Here is a 20,911-nt window from a genome sequence, read left to right on the forward strand (position 1 = left end):
ATAAAAGCAATAAAAACATCAATAGAGGGGTTGAATGTTAGAGTTTAGTGGGGAAAGCCTCCTTGAATACAGGAAAAATGATTAACAAATTGGAGAAACGAGAGTTAAATAGTTTTGTCTTTATAAAAACTTAGGGGCTCAGTCTAGATTCAGTATCTGTCCAGTAAAACTGTAGAAAGGAAACAGAGGAAATTATCAAAGAAATAATTTCAGAAACTTATTTTTTATTTTTTATTTTTATTTTTTTTCTGTGGGACTGAGGATCAAACTCACGGCTTTGTACATGCTAGGCAAGTGCTCTACCGTTGGGTTATATTCTTTAGCTTGGGAAAATTCTTCATAGTTGAAGAATATGAATTTTTAGGTTCAGTGGGTCCATTGAATGCCTACGACAGTAAATGAGAACGAAATCTACACAAAGGCACAAGATTGTGAAATGTTAGAGTAGCAGAGAAAAAAAAAAAGAGATCAGAACAACTTCCAGAGATAAAAAGTCAGGTCACATTGTGAAGCTCAAATCGGTAGCTCAGAGTTCCCAGTAGTAATACTAGACTAGATGGGACAATGCTGTGTAAATTCTGCAGGATTTCTGTCACAAATCCAAACCATCAATCAGAGATGGGTTCTCAAAGCTGGGTGCTGTGCTGCACATGTGTAATCGCAGCACATGGGAAGCTGAGGCAAGAGGATTTTGTCTCAGTGTGCTGTCACCCAAAGGTGAGTTCTCAGAAAGTATGCCTGAGAGCACAAAGTAGATTAGGTGGTGTACTACTTATTTGGAAGGCAGTGGAGACTGAATTCCACCAAAATAAAAAAGGAGAAGATCCAGAAGGATAAAGATGTGAGATCCAGTTTTCATCGGAGAGAGTGAGGAGGAGTGATTGGAAATCAGTGACCACGAGGATGGGCGATAATAGAGTCTGATGGCATGGGATACAAAACGGTGATTTTTAGTGGGAAAAGAGCACAACATGGCAATGAGAAATGAGAACTGATTCCTCTACCACCAGAACCCCTTTAAAAAAGTTGTATATCTCCCACTTAAGAAATACTGCCTACAGAGAAAGCAGCTTCTCATAGTAAGATGGTGAAGAAAAGAGTGAAAGCGAAAATTGGAGCTAAGGGATTGGATTTTTTGCCAATGGCCATGTGTGAGTTCCAGAAGGCACCATGAAAAGAGTATGTGGAGATGCTGAGCAGTGGGAGGAGACAGTCATATTGAGATTAGAGAGTTGGAGATGAGGGGTGACTCGAGAGTTTGAACTTTATAAAGTAACAGACATAAACTGAGATAAAGGACCTGGTTAGGTTAATCTTCCTGATTCTAAAGGAGATGGAGATGATAAGGCTGCAAGTGTTGGTGGTTCTCTTGCCAGAAAGAAGTAAGACTTAGGAGAACCATTTGATTTCTGCTCATGGGGTCATGCCGTAGTGGGGGTAAGGGGAGATTTGGAGTGTATAGTTTCACTTTGAGCACCTGGCTCTTCTTGATTTCTTGTGATAGACTCAAAAGGTGTGTCTCACCTCTGAGAATATTATAAAAATAGAAATCTTTAATGAATATAATTATTTTGAACCACACTCAAAAATTCGTTTTTTTTTTTTTTTTTTCCTATTTTTGAAAAAGGGTCTCTGTGCCTAGCTTAGGCTGGCCTCGAACTCATGATCTTCTTCCTTAAATCTCACAAGCGGTGAGATTATAGGTATGTACCACCATATGTGGCTTATTTTTTTTTATTGATTTTTTTAAAGTCAATTTCATATAATAAATATTGATCTGATTTAGACCCTTCCCCTATCTGCACTTCCCCATAGTCCCCCCACTGTTTTTCATGCATTCTCTCATGTATGTTAAGGCCTGTCAAGCCAGGTTTCTGTCTCCAAATGTCCCTAAGTATGAATTCATCCACTGGAGCCTAGTCAACTTATCTTTAGTCAACAATATCCTTGGCCACAAATTATATTTTCACATATGTAAGAGGCATTAAATTCCTCATTCCATTAGAGCATCAGGAGTAAACTCAATGTTTAGATTCTCAACATCGGAATCAGGTCTAAGTGTCAAGAAGGCTTCTTGGGGTGAAAGGGTAACTTAGATATAACAGTTGACCTAAGACATAAGTTATCCATTCCACACATACTCAAGATAAAGGTAGATAGAGACAGGGTGACAGAAGACGATTCTGCTGGAAAGGGTAGAGCTACCAGACAGTGACTGCTCCATAAAAATTCTGATACTGTACAGGTTTGTCATCAGGTTCCCTGCTTTGGGAAAAGGAATGTATTTTGTTTGATTATTTACTAATATTTACTTATTTGTTTTTGAGATAAAGTCTTACTGTGTAACCCAAGTTGACCTTGAACTCAATGTTCTTGCCTCAGCCTCCCAAAGGCTAGGATTATGGATGTACAGCACAATGCCTGGCTGGGAATGACTGAGAATGAGTTTGTTTTCTTCTTTGGAATGTTTCTTTGTGATTTCTAGCTGTGCACTCTGAATCACCATTTCTTTTCCGTAAGAAATGGCCTAGATTTTAAGTTAAGTATCTTTCTAGGCCTGCTTTCTGACTATAAATGGCTTGAAATGACTTTGATTTTAGTGGTTTCAGTAATACTATTTTCTTAAGAATTTGGTGAATTTCATGTGAATGCAATTTGAGTTTATCCTATTAGTGAAAATATATCTATAAGTCTTTTTGAGGTATGCCCTTCTCAATTCATGACTGAGTTAAAGATTTGTGGGCCAGTGCCCTCAAGATTGCTAAAGACATTTTTGTTTAGACGATCATGTCTGTGAGTCACACATTTAAGATTCTTAGAGGGCTGGGGACACAGCTCAGTGGCAGAATACTTGCCTAACACCTAACGAAACTCTGGGTTCATCCCTAGCATTGAGGGGAGCCGGGGGGTGGGTTCTTTCAAATTTTCTTGTTTAGCTGAACAAGCAGGCTCATATGAATCTTAGAAAAACTTTTATGTAGCTATCTGGTCTTAAGGAAACAGCCCAAAATCTTTCTGTGGTTTTAGTAAAGAGTTTTTATATTCTTAATCTTAACTTTGAGGCCATATTTTAAGGGCAGCGCCTTAGGTTAGGTAGTTGTTCTGAGACTGTTTCTTTGAAATTTATTGCTAGGTCAGGTTGCTCATTTGTTTTTTAGGCATATTTAGTGAGCATATGTAAGTAGTGAGTCCTTCCTGATGCAACACTTCAAAAACATATACGTTTGATTTCTTCCACTGTTGGTTACATTAGTATGATTATTTAGATAAGGTGATTCCCTGGTTTTTATCATCAAAAAGTTATTACTAGGACGCATTTCAACATGTAGTTTATTGCTGCCTGGTTGTGTTCAATGTATTGAGTTTGAGGTTCTTGTCCACATTTTAGTAGAGCTTGGTTTAGAACAAGGCTGTAGGTAGATGGGAAAGATGAGACAGTTCTTTTCTGTTTCTGTTTTCTTAGAGAATATAGAAGTGAGGCCATCAGGAAGTAGGAATGATCATCACTTTGAAGATTTGAAGGGAGAGAAATATTGAAGACTCTTCAGGAAAGTGATTTTAAAAAATGTAATGGATTTAGGGCAGTGAGTATTATGCTGAGGCACAAGTTGATAACTGAACTCATAAATGGAATCCGTGAGCACTTAGGTGTTGTTTTTTGGAGCAAGGCTTTGATTTGTAAAAGAATTAAGTTTTACATGATTGAAGCTTCACTGGGTCAGTACAAGGTGGGGGGTGTGTCTTTACAGTATGTTTCAGCGTGTGAGTACCATGATGGATCAGAATATATCAGTTGGTTTTAGTGGACAAGACAGAGGCAAATGGCAGTGAAGGATGATAGGCAGGGCCGATGGTTTCTAAAACCCAAAAAAACATTTCAAGTGGGAATTCTAAAGAAAAATGGGTAAATGCAAAATGATGAATGTGGAGTAGTTTGATTGAAAATTAAGATTATTGAAGTCAGATAAAATCATTTATAGTCTAGCTTACCAGCATTTTAGACATCGAGAAATTATGATCATAAACATTAAACAATGTAACTAAAGCTATACAGCTAGTAAATTGCAAAGTAAATGCAAATCAAATGCCGAAAGCCCCACATTTATGTCTTAAATACTAGCTATCTCTGGTTCATGATGGTTTCCCAGTAATCAAACCATCATCATTATTACAACTGGAAGTATTTTTTGTTATTTTGTTTTTGAAGACAAGGTCTTGCTATATGGCTCAGGCTGACCTTAAACTTGTAGCTATCTGCCTGCCTTGACCTCTTGAGTGCTGAGATTGCAGATGTGAGCCGCCATGCCATGCAGTGTGACTCAAGGTGTTTGCGTTGTATTTGTTTTGCTCCTTCTAGGCTTATTATGCCATGTAGATGAACAGTGGCACTCAGAATGAATTTATAATTTTAAAAACATTGTTTCCTTTAGAAAGTAATTTTTAGAATTTAATTGAAAATTATTACTGGCTTTTAACCTTCATACAGAAGCATTCTTGCACAGTGGTATTAAGTTGTTAGCACAGAATGAATTTTTCATTATACATTTATAGTAGAATAATCTTTTCTTATCCTAAGGAGATCTCTGTTTTCCTACACTTGAAATGATTTAAGTAGATCCTTACTTTTAACAATAAATAAAAAAAAATATTATAAAGAAAAAGACAAAATAATTTTGGTTATTTCTGCTTCAGGAGACCTTGACTTGGTTTTTAGTTAGACAGGGTTTCACTGTGTAGCCCTGGCTAGCCTGAGACTTGCTGTGTAGACCAGGTTGGCCTCAAGTTCACAGAGATCTGCCAGCCCTGCCTCTTAAGTGCTAGGATTAAAGGCCTCCTCCCCTCCCCCCTCCCCCACCCAACTTCTGATTCTAAATTGATGGTAGTAAGGAGTATTTTACAGTTCAATAGAAGAAACAGTAACATTTTAAATAGAAGGTTTTTCAGCCCAATCATTAAAATAACAATACATAGCACATTTTTACAATACTGCAAACAGCTGAATGGCATGGGCTGTTTTGGGGTGTAAATTACATGGAGCCTTTTCTAGCAGTACATGTAGACATGGATGCTTGGTTAGGAAGGGCTGGATAATTCCTAAGAGAGAGCTTTTCTTTGCTGTAATTACATCCCTGCTGTGACTCTTAATGCCTAGATTTTATAATTTAAATGAAAATGTTCCCTTAAAATTTGAAAACCTGTCCAGGCCTGGTGGCTCAAGCCTTTAATCCCAGCACTCAGGAGGCAGAGGCAGGTAGATCTCTGAGAGTTCAAGGCCAGCCTGGTCTACATGTCGAGTTCCAGGCAAGCTGGGGCTACAGGGAGACCCTGTCTCAAAAAAAAAAAAAAAAAAAAAAAAAAAAAAAAAAAAGAAAAGAAAAGATGGAAGTCTTAGAAGTTATTTTTAAGAAATGAGGATTCTAATTACTACGGCTCCAACTGCAGTTCTTCTTAAGACTGTTTTTTCTAGGTGTTCCTAGTTTCATTCATAGCACTAGATAATGGGGACTGACTCTGGATAGCACCTCACAGCTTCTCACCTTTGAGAATGGGCCATTAGGGATCCATGAACATCAGCCACAGAGCTTTGGAGTCTTTGGTCTTTACTGCTCTGTCTCTCTCCTTATCTGCCTGTTTCTGACTCTCTGTCTCAGTTTCCCTTATCAGCTGAATGATACTTTTTTCTTTTCTGAATTTATTAATTCAGAATCCAAGAAATGCAGCTGGCTGGCTGTGCTAGTGGCCATCACTGTATTGCAGTGTTTCTCTCTGACTCCTGGGAAGATGTTTTATTATCAGCAGCAAAGGCAAGGAAGAGATTCTTGCAGAATTCTGGCCAGCACCTCTCCTGATTAGGGTACAGGCTTAATTAACAGGGTGTGATATAGAATCTGCAGCAATTGCCAGTTTTGTCTGAGGCAGGTCTGTACTATACTGTTATGTCAGAAACACTTGGAAATTTATGAAGTATTTAATATAACCTAAAAATCATAGTTATTCTCTCCCCTACCCTCCTTTCCTTTGTTCTCTTCAACTCTCTGTGTATTCCTGATTGTCAAGCAAGGCCACAAAGGAAAATCTCAATTGTTTAGTGATAAGTGGCCTTGTCAAAAGATTAGTTTCAGTGTGGCCATATAATGCAATTCTGGAAAAGATATTTTGGAAGATGAAAACTGAGAGTTTCGGGAAAAGTTTGCTTCTACCTTCTAAAGAATTACAGATTTTGTTTTTAAAACATCAGGGTAGACTTGCAGCAACTATGTTAGGGTCACCAGAGCAACCAGCTCAGAGCACAGGCCAGGCATCACACTGGTTGATGGCAAAGCAGGAAGTGGAAAATGCTGTTGGTCTTGATGATACTGAGCCATTACAGGCACCAACTCTGGATGTACCTGATATGGACAGTGTGCTGCTGAGTAGTATCTCAGAGGCAGAGCAGAAAGCTTGTACAGATCAAATTCAAGTCCTTAAACTGCAAATTGCAAAATCAATATAGGCATATGGTGAGAAGCATGAGAGTAGGGTGTTAGCATATTTAGAAATGGAAATTGAGGAGAGGGACCCCACCATCTATTTGGGGGCATATAGATACTATTTCTCTGCTATATCTACCTTCCCCACTGATAGTGTGGTTATAAGGTCCAAAACTGAAGTTGGGAAGGTCTACTGATGGCTGGCATCCTGAACTAATGATACCTGCTTGCTGTGTCTAAGAGACACAGGACAAGTGGTTAGTAGATATAGCTCAGACATTTAGCTACACTGAGTTCTATCTGTGATTCTTGGACAGATAATACTTGGGACAGGAATGAGTATCAGCATTTGTTCTTAACCAGGGTGGTTTTGCTCCTTGCATACATTTAACAATGTCTAGAGACATTTTTAATCGCCGTATCTCTTGTCTGTCAGAGACATACTGGCTTCTACTGGGTAGAAACTACTTCTATGCAAAAGATAGCATCTAGGGACTGGAGAGATGGTTCAGTGGTTAAGAGTGCTTGTTATGCATCCATAGGACCAGAGTTCTGTTCCCAGGACCCATGCTGGGTTGGCTCACGACCACATGTAACTCCAAGGGATCTGATGCCATCTTCTGACTCCATGGATTCCCACACACATAGTCTTCACACACACACACACACACACACACACACACACACAGATATACACAAATAAAAAAATAGTAAAAAAAAAAGTCTTAAAAAAAATAGCCTCTAAAGACAACTGTCTAGCCCAAAATGTCAACAAGGTTCAAGGTGAGAAATTTAATAATTTAAATTGTTCAATTGAAACACTCTAGATGCTCCTGGGAAGGGAGTCTCAGTGTGGGATTGTCTAAATCAGGTTGGCCTGTGGGTATGTCTGGGGTAGAGTGGTAGATTATTTTGATTTTAGGTTAATTATCTTAGGTTAATTGAAGTGGGAAGACTCACCCACTAAGGGAGGTGCCATTTCCTAGGCAAGAGATCCCAAACTGTGTAAGAGTAGAGAAAGAGAGCCAGGTGCAGACATGCATCAATTCATTCCTCCTGCTTCTTGATGGGATGAAATGAGAGCAGTTGTCTCAAGCTCCTGCGGCTTTGACATCCTTGCAGGAATTGCCTAGTAAGTAACCTGGAACTGTGAACTAAAGTAAACCCTTTCTCCTCAAAGTTGTTTTTGTTAGGGTTCTTTATCCCAGCAATAGAAGTGAAATTAAGATACCCTGGGTAGTACTAGTGGGTGGTCTATTTAATACCTCATGAATGTTGTTTTTGTCTATTTAGTATTTAATGTTTATATTAAACACGTGATGGACATTATTACTTAAATATCTAGATAATATTATCTATTGATCATGCTTCTCTTTTTTATCTGTGGCTAACATATATATGATCTTGCTTAGGAAGTAAGAACATTTTGTGAATTCTTTACATATAACAATATTTGCTTACTACCTACTCTATTCTTATTCACAAACACACACACACACACACACACACACACACACACACACACCTTTTGATGGCGCCTCAAAATTTAAAATAGATTTATCATATATGTGATCCAACAGTTCCACACATGGATACATGCTTAAAATAATTGAAAGTAAGGTTCTTAAAGAGGTATTTGTACATCCATGTTCATAGCAGCGTTCTCTGTAATAGTAGGAATGTGGAAGCAATTCATGTACTCACTAAAGGAATCACAAAGATCCACCTGCCTCTGCCTCTAAGTGCTGGGATTAAAGGCGTGTGCCACCACGCCTGGCCTAGAATTCACTTATATTTTTTAAGCTTCAAGTTTATTCATCTAACAGAGCTGACTATTTACTGCAAATTCACATTATAATTGCCATGGAATTTCTAATAAGATGATGATAAATGTTTTGATAGTTTGGCCACTTTTTAGTTGTGTTTTCTGCAACATGGAGCATAATGCATCCTAACTGGCTCCCACATAAAGTCAATCAAAACATGTATTCCAGGAGGTGTGGAGATGGCTCAGTGGGTAAGAGCACTTGCTCTGCAAGCATGAGGACCCTAGATTAAAAATCCCTAGTACTCAGGTAAGAAGCCAGGCAAGCCAGACATGGTATGCCTGTGAGAGACAGAGGATTAGCAGGTCCCCAGGAGCCACTGGCCAGCTAACCTGACCAAAATGGCAGGCTTCAGTGAGAGATCCTTTCACAAGGAAATAAGGCAGAGAGCAATAGAGAAAAACAACTGAAGTTCTCTTTTAGTTTCTGTGCACATGCATTTGGCTATATACACTTGCATACTCACATGCTTATACTGTACATGCGTACGCACACACCATACACACGGGGAGAGGGAGGGAATATATTCAAAGACAAATGAAGTGTGGACTTAGGCTATAATTAGTTTCCTAAGTGGTAATGTAATCATCAGATTCTGTAGCATTATGGGGCTTACACTACTGTGATAATGCTTGTTTGCTCATTCTATTTATGTTTCAAGCAACTGTAGTCATGGTGCTTATCATGATGGGCCTATGTGCCTAGAAGTTTATTTTGTTATGATTTGTACAGCTTTGGCTTGGTTGTCTATAAAATATTTTTAAAAGATTTTTTTTTAAAGTTGACTCAACTTTTATAAATAGAGTGGCATTATAAATTTATAGTTTCATGTATTCTTTTTACTTATGATAATTTTATTTATATTTTAGTGCTTTAAAAATTAAAGACTTTTGGGAGCTGGGGAGATGGCTTAGTGGGGAAAACATTTACTGCACAAACATGAACTTGCCTGGAACCCCAGCACTGGGGTAGAGCGACAGGTAGATCATAGGGGCTTGTTGGCTAGCCAGTCTTGCTGAAAGGGTGAACTCCAGGTTCGGGGAGATCCTGTCTCAAAAGATAAGGTACAGAGTGATAAAGGTAAAACACCTGATGTCAACCTCAGGCCTCCATATGGGCATGTATCGGGAATGCACCACCATGTATACATGTGCACACACACACACACACACACACACACACAAAGACTTTATGAAAGTTGTGTCTTGAGACATCACACTGAAAAAAAGGAGATCTTTTCACATACATGGAGTTAAAAGAGGCATATCTAATAATATGTGAAGATTTAAAATCATACATGGAGGTTGTTTAGAAGACACTTTAAGAAAAAATGGTGGTGTATTACTTTTCATTTCTTTTTTGTTGTTTTGTTTTGTTTTGTTTTGGGGCGGGTCTCCCTGTAGCCATAACTTGTTTGAAACTTGCTATGTAGACCAGGCTGACCTCAAATTCATAGAGATCCACCTACTTCTGCCTCCCGAGTACTGGGATTTTAAAGGTGTGAGCCACCAAATCCAGCTCATTGTGTGTGTGTGTGTGTGTGTGTGTGTGTGTGTGTGTGTGTGTGTGTATGTGTGTGCTTGTGTGTCATGGCATGCATGTGTAAGTCAGAGGACAACTTTCAAGAATCAGTTTTCTTCCACCTTTTGGGTCCTGGAGACTGAACTTAGGTTGTCAGGCTTGGCACAAGTGCCCTTGCCTGCTGATCCATCTTACCAGTCTCCTTTCCATTTCTTGTCATTTTCTTTGCTCTCTCTATTTCTGGTTGTGATAGAAACTAATATTTAATAAGAAAAATAAAATACAGGACACATAAAGAAATGGGAAGATATGGTAGTAAATTAATGAAACTGATAAAAAAGCTAAAGTAAAAAATTGAATGAAGTATCTTTAAAAATTAATGGTGTTGCTAATATAAGTTTCCTAGACCCAATGGCTGGCTCAGGGGACTCAGCTCAGCTAAACAGTGGGACAACAGGTGGTGGAGGCAGTTCAGTCTTTCTCATAAAAGCTAGGCTGGCTAGTATTCTCTCTTTCCCTTTCTCTCTTCCCCACTCCTTCCCTCCTTTACTCTCTCTCTCTTTCCTTCCTTCTCCCTCCTTCCTTTTCTCTCTACCCTTCTCATAAAAAGGTTGGTTTTAAAATCTGAGTCACAGGATTGTTAAAGTAGATATGTGTGAACTTAAGCCAAGTTTTCAAATGTGTTTTCAGGGTCATGAAATGAATTTCAGGGCCATGGTCATCTCTGTATCACTAGAGATGAAATCAGGGGCCTGGAGCATGCTGGGCTACCCTTCTGTCACCGAGCCTTCTCCAGCCACAGGATCCTCTTTAATTGTCTTTTATTTTTACTGTTGCAGTGAATTGCTATCCTCGGATTACATAGAGAGACACATTGAACATGGAGGCAAGACTGTGGAAATTAGAGTAAGTAAATTTTTCATTCCTTTGTAGGAACTGTTCATGGACTCTTTAAACTGCTATTGAGGACCAAACCCAGGGCTTTGTTCATGCTAGACAAGCACACCACCAGCTGAGCTACACTCCTAGTCTCAAGGAAGTAGAATTAGAATGAAAATTAGACTGATTTAAAGAAAGCTAGAAGTCAGTGCATTAAAGGGCTCTGGTCAAGTAAGATAGAACTTGTAAAAAATCAAGTATACTGCTTTTGGATATGGGAAGACTACATTAGTAGGAAAAAATGTATTTGCTGCTTTTTTGACTCTTTTAAATGATAATCTTAATTTAAAAATATTTAAAATTATAAAATATAATACCAAGACAAAGGTGCACTTAAAGAAGTGTATGGGTTGGTGAGTGACTAAAAGGGGCTGTCTAATAACTTCCACCCATTTCAAGCCATAGAGCTCAATCAATGAATCCACAGACTGCTTTGTGTACTCAAACCCTGTCTCCTCCTCCTGAGACCCTTGTAGACAGCATTGTGACATGTACAGTTATTCTTTTTAGTACTTTGTTTGGAGTTTTAGCACCAAAGTGGTATCTCTGTGATTTAGTTTGTCTATTTGTGTTTTCAAAATAAGTCTAAAAATTTATCTATTTTTTCCCTCCTTGTATTTTATTTGTTGAAGAATTGAGATTATTTATCTTATGTATTTTCTCATTGCCTAGATTTTAATATTGATTACAATTTTATATTTAGAGGAAAGTGAAATACCTATTAGTGATTATTCTTTAATATAAGAGTTTATATCGCCTCTAGGACCTTTTGTGCCTCATTGATACAGTTTTATCCTGATCTGACTGGTATGCACAACCCTGATTTTAAAGTTCTCTTATAATATTTGTATGCCTTTCTCTTCCAAGGTTTTAAAAAATCTTTATGTGCAAAAAATATTTTCTTTATTCTTTTAATAAGACATATTAATTTAATCTTTAACTTTTCAATTTGTTTTTATTGAATTTTTGTGTATTTTATACAGAATATCTCAAACAATCTTAATCATCTTTATATTACTCACTAATATCATTAATTCTGATAGTATTTTTACCAATGAATGTCTATTTTTATTAGCTCAAATTATTTCTAAATATGAACATTCCAATTTATCTTTGGATTAGAGTCCTAAACCTTAAGGCTCGGTGTGGAGAGAGACACCCATTATGTAGTATTGACTTTGGGCTGACAGTTAACTATTATTCATTGAACTGGGTGCATTTGATTCTCCTCAAGAATCAAGGCTTTGAAGTCTTAATTATGTTGCCAGTGGCAATAGAAAGATGGATAAGAATGCAAAGTAATGTGGGTCAAGGTTGAAGTCTGGAATGGGTAAAGGGATTGGAGCAAGTGCTGTGTGATGGGGAGTGGGTGTCATGAGAGAGTACTTAATGGAAAGAGAGGTTATTTTGAAACTAGGGGAACCTTTTACTCTGATGAAATGTATTGTAATTTACATTTAAAATATTTTAAGGCAAACTCAAATTGTCCCTGTCATTTCTGGAAACAGGATAATAGGAAAGTTGATATAGAAGCAAAGAGAAAGACTGGCCTTTTCTACATCCATTTTTCTAACACGGGGTTAGAGTACTACAAGAGATTTCCTTTTCTGTTTTATTTGTGTGTGTGTATGTGTGTGTGTCTGTGTGTGTGTGTGTGTGTGTGTGTGTGTGCCTGCACCACAGCATACGTATGGAAGTCAGAGAACAACTTGCAGGAGTTGGTTTTCTCCTTCTACCACGTGGGCCCCAGGGATCGAACTCAGGTTGTCAAGCTTGGCAGCAAGTACCTTTACCTGCAGAGCCATCTTACCAGTCCACAATGAAAGGTTTGTACATTAGCACAGTACCATCTTCTTTCAGGCACCTGTGCTGGTAACAGAGTCTCTCAGTTCCTTTGTGCTCATTTTCCTAAGTCAGATTTACAACTCATTTCTCCCTTTCTAAAGCAGGGATACTTCCCCCTAACAATCTTACTTTAATCTTTTTTTTTTTTTTTTTTTTTTTTTTTTTTTCCGGGTCTCCCTGTAGCTCCAGCTGGCCTGGATTCACTATGGAGACAAGGCTGGCCTTGAACTCACAGAAATCTGCCTGCCTCTGCCTCCCGAGTATTCTTAGAATTTTCAATTTTAATCTTTTCCCAGCCTTTTCCCACTTTTGGCATCATCAACTGCCAATAGCACCTCAGCTAGGGGTAGGACTTCATGCCTGCCTCCTCCCTTCATGCTAAGATTTTTGTATGGCTTGAATTTGTTTTTTAATTTTTTTTTTTTTTTTTTTTTTTTTTTTTTTCCCACAGTGAATATGTCAGTGACAAGAACAAAAGATACTATAAGGACAGCCGTATGAAATCACTTAGAAAAAGTTAAATGTGGTGACTATTAGGGTAGCAGATGTTTCCCTAACTTTGTAGTTCCCATGAGCCTAAACAGCACCAATAGAAAATTGCTTGTGATCTCTAATTGTATATATGGTTTCTCTTGTTTCCTTTTCCAGATTTCTCTACTAGAGCATAATTCCCAACCTTCAAATAATTCAAAAGTTTCCAGTGTGCCAAAGGACTATTGTTTTTGATGTGTGTTTTGTTTGTAAAAAAAAATAATTTTACAAAAAATTTCATCATGTGATACAATATTGTCTCAATTTTTTTTTTTTTGATTTTTTTGAGACAGGGTCTCTCTGTAGCCCCAGCTGTCCTGGATTCACCACGGAGACCAGGCTGGCCTTGAACTCACAGAGATCCTGCCTGCCTCTGCTGGGATTAAAGGTGTGCGCCACCACACCCGGCTTGTTGTCTCATTTTTAAAGTAAAAAAATGATCAATTTTGTTTTTCTTTTTTTCTTTTGTTTTATGGACAAGGTCTTTGTGTAGCCCCAACTGATCTGGAACTTACTATACAGACCAAGCTGACCTCAATCTCATAGAGCTCCACCTGCCTCTGCCTTTTGAGTGCTGGGACTAAAGACATGTACCATTGTGCTTGGCGGGGGGATAAATGATCAATTTTTATTAGTGGTAAAATTTAGATAATCTAAAATGTCATTGTTTAGTGATTGTATTCTGCTATTTCTACATTAAAATGATAGGTTCTTTACTTAATATAGCCTTTCATAAGATAAATTTTTCTAAAATTCCATTGCGTGTAACTGAATGCTACAAAAATACTTAAAATGTTTTGTTTTTTGGCCCCAGGAGGTACAGACTTATGCATTAAAGTGTCTTAAAAATGTATTTATTACAGCAGAAAAGATGACATAGGTTAACCTGCTTTTGTTTATCTTGGATATTGATTTTCCTCACTGATTGTCAAAATTGCTTTACCAAACAAAATCTTGATTCCCGCTATAAAATAGGAAGAGTAAGTGACTAAGTAGGAAAGAAAATCTTGGCTTTGATGTCCAATAAATTTGGCTGAGTGTCTTTGAGCAGAATCATCCTTACCATTGTATCCATGATAAATCTGAAGTTGATACCTATCTTTTTCTCAAGTAGCATTTTGGAGAATCTGTCATTTGGAGGCTGCCTTTGAGATGAAAAGCAACCAACAGCTGCTGTTGCCGAGTATTCTATATCAAGTTCTGCTCTCCCTCCCTTTCCTCTCCTCCCATCTTTCCCCTTCTGCATCCCATCCCTCCCTTCCCCTCTCTTCTCCTTCCCTCCTCTTCTCCCCTCTCATCCTCTTTCTCCCAGATTTCAATACACTCAGGCTGGTCTTGAACTCACAATTTTCTGCACAGTGGTGGAATGATAGGAGGCACCACCATGCCTGCCCTACTAAACCTTTTTCTATTCATTTTCTCCATTTTTTTTTAGAACAACTTAGCAGTAGCATTCCTTTTCCAAGTTACCTTTCTCACCTACAGCTTTACTCTGCATGTGAGATATGAGCTTTTTTTGTCTAGGATTCATACTGCAGTAACTTCTCCAAAGATTCTGAGATAGGCTCTTGGATAATACCTAGTTATCTCAGTGGTTATTGAGTCATGTGAGCTGGAAAGATGATTTTAGAAAGGATCAAAAAATGCGTCTATTTATAGAAGTTGTTATTTCAGCTTAAATTTAAATCCTGGAATGTGTGGAGATAGGGCCACCATCCAAGTAAAAGAACTACAGAGATGTGCATTTTAAGGCTGGCTGAAGAGCAATATCAACTAAAGAACTAAAGTCTGTAGAGTTGTCTACCACTGGGCTACAGCCCAGCCCTGGGAGCATAAATTCTTCACACACCGTGTGCACACAAAGTATATAAAATGATCACAAATAATTAGTGAAGCATGGGAGGAGTGTTTGACAAGAGCAGTTTCCATGTGTTACAATCTGCAGGTACGTTTTTCTTTTTACACTCTCTGGGAGATTTGGGTTAAGGACTTGCACCACTAAGCTTGAATTCTGAGGGCAGAAGCTTTATTGCAGGATGGAAGGAGTGTTCAGGTGCAAGTTCAGGTGCAGTGATGCAGGTTCCCCACCTAAGGTGTGCTTGCCAGAATAGAACAATTTCAGATTATATCACTATAGGCATGGTGTGGTTTTTGCACTAATGAAAACTAAGTTTAATGCAAAGAGATAAATTTTAGAATAGGATTACTTGGAAAAATTTTCTTCCTAAGTCCACTCGGGGGAAGTTTAACCATGACTTAATATCATTTAACAAGAATGATTTAAATATTTATATATTTGTTAGTATACCTTAATCAGAGGTGAATATTTAGTTGGTAGCTGTAGCTAGACTAGCTCTGAATTCTATTTTTATTATTTTATTTTATTTTAAAGACAGAGTCTTGCTGTGTAGCCCAGGCTCTCCTTGAGCACTCTTTTCTCCTGCCTCTGCTTCCATTCTGGAGCTGTAGACATGCCCCAACATACCCCAGGCATAATAAATTCTACTATACTTTAGTCATTATTATCTAACTGCTGGTATTTTAATTTAATGTGATATTAAATAGAGAATGCCATACAATGTATTTTGATCATATCCACTCTTCCTCTAACTCCTCACAGATCCATCCCCTCACCTCCCCACCACTTCTTAACTTTGTGTCCTTTATTTTAATAACCTACTGAGTCCAATTTGTGCTGTCCATATGTTCCTGGGTGTGAGGTCATCCACTGGGAGGTGCTTGACTACCAGGGGCCATACCCTTAGAGAGATCTGACTCTCCCTCCCCAACTACCTTTAGCTCTTCAGTTACGGGTGAGGTCTTATGAACACTTTCCCCACTCCATGCTAAAATGTTGACTGGCTTGATCTTGTACGGGTTTTGTGCAGGCAGCCATAGCTGCTGTGAGTTCAGGAGTGCAACAGTTCTGTCATGTTCTTAAGACATTGTTTTATGCTAGTCCTCCTCAGCCTGTGGTTCTCACCATCTTTCTTACTATCTTTCTTTGGTTCTTACCAATCTTTCCATCCGTTCTTCTGTAATGGCCCCTGGAATGTTGGGTGGGGGATAATACAGATGTCCCTTTTGTGGCTGAGCTCTCCACTGACATATAGTCTCTGAATTTTGATCAGTTATGAATTTCTGTGTTAACTTCCATCCTTGAACAAAGAAACTTCTCTGAATACTGAGTACTATATTAATTTGTGGGCATTGAGAAACACATTTGGAGGATGGTTTGATACTATGTCCATTTCACAAAATAATAGTAGTAGATTCACTCTCAGGGCCTGTGAGCACTCCAACCATGAATTCTTAGCCATATTTACAGTACCAGGCATGAATTTCTCCTAAGGAGCAGTCCTTAAATCCAAGCAGAAAGTGACTGGTTACCCCCATAACATTTGTGCCACTATTGCACCTATGGACATATCTTGCCACACCAGTTGTTTGACTGTTGATGATTTTTTTCCCCAAGCAGCCTACACAGTATCTTCCATACTATGAATGCTGACTAACAGGAAAGAAACTTCCTGTAGGTAGCAGCTCCATTTCTCTATGTCCTGTAACCGAAGTGTCTGGTCTCAGTAGCAATAAGGTCTTACCATAGAGTTCTGGTGGGCAAACAAGAACAGTGGCAATAGCCTGTGTTGTTTTCAGGGAGTCACTGGGACACCCCTGACCAGCAACTTCAAGGGGAGGTATCCTGTACCCAGTACTGGGCTTTTCACTTGGCAAACTAGGGCTACTAGGAGGAGTATTATAACCCATATAGGGTAACTCGAATTCAATTCATTTATATGAATATGTAAGTATATGTATGTATATTAATCTTCATATATATCTTCATATATATACATATCTTTGTGAAAATGCTATGGTTTTTGCACTAATAATATATCATATATATGAAGCTTATAAAATAATAGACTAGTCTCAAACTCTTGGTAACTACTTCAGCTTCCTGAGGGCTGAGATTATAGGCATGAACTATAACACCTGGCTCCTAAGAAAAGAGATTTTCTTCTTTTCACATTTTTGAGACTAAGTCTCATGTAGCCCAGGTTGGCCTTGAACTCATTATGTGCCTGAGACTGGCTTTGAACTTCTGCTCTCTCTGCCCCCACCCCTCAAGTACTGGAATTGCGGGCATGCTCCACCATGCCCATCATAATAGTTTTTTTAAAAATCATTTTATTTTATTTTATGTGTACGAGTGTATTGCCTGCATGTATGTGAGTGCACCCATGTCATGCAATGCTGTGGAGGTCAGAAGAGTGCTTTGGAGTCCCCTGGAACTGGAGTTAAGGACTGTTTGTAGCCGCCATGTGGGTGCTGGGAATGGAACCTGGATCCTCTGCAAGAGCAGTCAGTGCTCTTAACTGCTGAGCCATCTCTCCAGCCCTCATAATAGTTTTTTAAATGTTAAGATACAAAGATTCTACAAGGATGAGACTTTCCAAAAGAAATGTACAGTAGGCTTAGTGTTATGACCATTTAATAAATTACCGAATTGAATTTCAGGGATGAGAGTGGAATTCAATTTGAGGATCTTCTTATTTAAAAAATCACTCTGTAGTACCAAGCAGGGTCACTGGACCCTTACCTGAGTATACAGCCACTCTTCCCACCCAACTAGTCCAGCCTTGGAAGACAAAAGAAAAATGAGGAAGAACCCAATAGAAGAATGCTTTGGAAGCCCTTGTCAAGAAACTCCAATGAACATATAAACACTCTCATATGAACATTTGAAAATTGTCCTGTTCTGACCTGTTTTCTAGTTCCCTGTCTAGAACTTATAATGCTAATTACTCTTGCCTTTACTTCTCCTTCACATCTCCTAGTCACCAGTCAAGGATTGTCTTTTCCCCTTACAGCAGTTTGGGAGTCTTTTAGATAAACCCATTGAAGGGGTACTCCAATTGCCTCACCCTGCATCCCTGTTCAGCATGGAAGAATCCAGAGGGGTCAGCATCCCTATTCCCTATTGGCAATTTGGGTAACCCCTTCAGAGGATGGTATGATAAGAATAGGAGGTAGGAATTGGCTAGGCATTTAGGGTAAAAAGATCCCAAAGAAATGTGGCCCATTTCTTGGCTAAAAGTCAAAATATCCTTGGGCCTGTTAGCAACATACTCTGTTCCAAGGCCCAAAATGTCAAAAGTATTTGGGCGCTTGTATCTAATCCTTAAAAGATTTTAGGGTTACCCCTTCAGAGGGGGGAATGTTGGAGGGGAGGGAGTGGGCATGGATTTGATCAAAACACCTTATATGCATTTATACAATTCTCAATAAAGTTTTTGTAAAAATTAAAAAAAAAATCACTCTGTAATTGCAAATAGGGCCAGCAAGAAAACTTTGTCCTTTGGGTCCTGTGGGTTTGAACTAGTATCCATTTTAAAATACTTCATATTGAAATAATGAAATGAATCAGAAAGAAATCTCAATTTTCTCTATTATTAAGTGCAAGAACCGTGGTAATTTTCACAGAGATATTTTAAATCCTCAACAAATGTGTAGCTGGACAAAATAGTTTTGATGGTCTGTGTATTAGAATCCTGGGGTTCTAATTTCATTGGTTCATAGTTACTTATATAGCTCTGTCTTTCATCTGCTTTATTTTTTAAAAATTAAAAAAAATTATTTTATGTGTATGACTGTGTCACCTGCATATATGTGAGTGCACCCATGTTGTGCAGTGCTGCAGAGGTCAGAAGAGGGCTTCAGATTCCCCTGGAACTGGAGTTAAGGATGGTTTGTAGCCACCATGTGGTGCTGGGAATTGAACCCGGGTCCTCTGCAAGAGCAGTCAGTGCTCTTAACCACTGAGCCATCTCTCCAGCCCCATTTGCTTTCTTTTAAATCGGACTCCACAACTAAGTCTTATCTTAGGCATAAGTATGAGGCAGTGGTTTAATGCTAGTTGCTTGGGAGAGTTAATACCCCTTACTAATACAAGCCTTATTTTGTGTTCCTTAATAAGACTGCCAGTAGCATATTTTCTCCAGTAAATGAAACCCTCATTTTAATGGTATTAAGAGAATCTTGAATTTTTTTTTTTTGTGTGTGTGTGCTTCTGTTTTCCTTCCCCAAATTTTGTGTTTTACAAATTAGCACTTACTATATTTTCATAATGCTTATGTTACTATTGTCAATTTCCTGTCTTACTTAATATGTGCCTTCTTAAATATATGATGACCTGATAGTACTACTACTAATAACTGGATTGAGGAATAAAATAAAAGAACCGGTTGTAATTTGAATAATGAGAAACACATGTTTGGTACTTACTATGCGATGAGCACTAGTGGACACGTTTCATATATGTTAAGAAGTCTTTTGTTGTCCTCAATTTGAAGATGAAGAAACTGAGGCACAGAAGGTTGAACTTACTGACCCAAGAGTTTGGGGACAAGAAGTCTGGTATTAGAATTTGCCTTATTATCTACCATTAGTCTAAGGGGCTCTCTGGAAACAATTATAATAGCAGAGGAAGGAATTAGAATGTAAATGTTTTAACTCTATCACTTACACAATTTATCATTTGCAATAACATCTCCTTTAATAGTTATTTTTAGTGAACCATAACTTGAAGATGATAATTGGTTCAGGTGAGTCTCAATTATTTCAATACAAAATCTCCATTCTTTCAAAGAAGACCAAGTGTCTTCAAAAGATGCCCTATTTTTTTTTCAACCATTTGCTCTTGCAGTTATTTTTAGTCCCTCTTTGTTCTCCATAGAAGCTGGATTGTGCATTGTTCATTACAGGGGAACATATTGGCTTCCAAACTATTATGCCTGAAATATGATGCTGTCTTGCACATGGCAAACACATGACTCAGTTCTCATGCCTATTTTATGCCTACATATACATTTATCTGCATCTGGACAAAATGTGCATTCATATGTAATGAAGCCAAAGCATATCATCACCCTGCCAGAAACTAGAAGAGATTTGATTGCATCCTTGCCAAAGTGTTTTAAAATGTTCAACCTCCTCCTGCCGACCCCCTCCCCCCTCGCTCAACACAAAAAGAGCTACACAAATCTAATAAACAGAGAAAGTGATTGCTCCTTCCTCATACATAGCATTAGCTATTCCAGGACTGTCTCAACTGTATTTTTTGCCCACCACTCTGTATTTGCATATTCGTGTCTCCTCCATGAGCTTGATGGTACATCTCCCCAGCTCCCTCAGGTTTATGTAGACATATGCGCCTCTACCATATTGTAGTCAGTGTGGCTTCAGGAAGATCTCAGATTTCATGATTCAGTTCTCTTTGAATTATAGGGAAAGATTCTTTGGGGATTAAGTAAATTCTGCTTTCCCTTGGGACTGAAGCAAGGTTGCTCTAGGTCTGTCATCATGTATAATGCATCAGCCGCCTTAATGGTTTTGTAAAAATTACAAGCAGTCTTAACTCTGTAGCCTAAAGAAAATATACTGGCCCACTACCAGTTGACCAGGTCAGGCATCCTGGTGCTGGGAGTGCAGAAACATGAAGTGACAGCTGCTGTCAGCATGAATTCTGCTCCTAAGCACTGTATGTGAGCTGTTTGAGTAGAAAGACTTCCTTATTTTCTTTCTACTGTAAGGTTTTTTTTTTTTTTCCCCAGTAAAGTATCCAAAGAGTTATTTCATCTGTTAATATTCAAGATGTTATCCATATACTTAAAAGACATTTTCAACCATAAATGAAAAAATCAAAGCACTATCTGTAATGGTATTTCTATGTATAGAACTAGTTAACTACTTCATAATAGAATATCTTTTTTATTT

General features: G+C 38.3%; 1 protein-coding gene across 12 annotated transcripts in view; it reads left to right on the forward strand.

The window, feature by feature from the left end:
• Adam22 (ADAM metallopeptidase domain 22) overlaps positions 1–20,911 on the forward strand; it is a 267,323-nt gene that overhangs the window by 124,460 nt on the left and 121,952 nt on the right. For all 12 annotated transcript variants that reach the window (XM_008822497.2, XM_008822498.2, XM_008822504.2 and 9 more), the window contains exon 4: positions 10,657–10,723. In XM_008822497.2, coding sequence (XP_008820719.1) covers positions 10,657–10,723 — 67 coding nt within the window. The remainder of the gene's footprint in view (positions 1–10,656; positions 10,724–20,911) is intronic.

The sequence above is a fragment of the Nannospalax galili genome, unplaced genomic scaffold (genome assembly GCF_000622305.1).
Source record: "Nannospalax galili isolate Female #2095 unplaced genomic scaffold, S.galili_v1.0 scaffold85, whole genome shotgun sequence".
In the NCBI taxonomy this organism is placed as follows: domain Eukaryota; kingdom Metazoa; phylum Chordata; class Mammalia; order Rodentia; family Spalacidae; genus Nannospalax; species Nannospalax galili.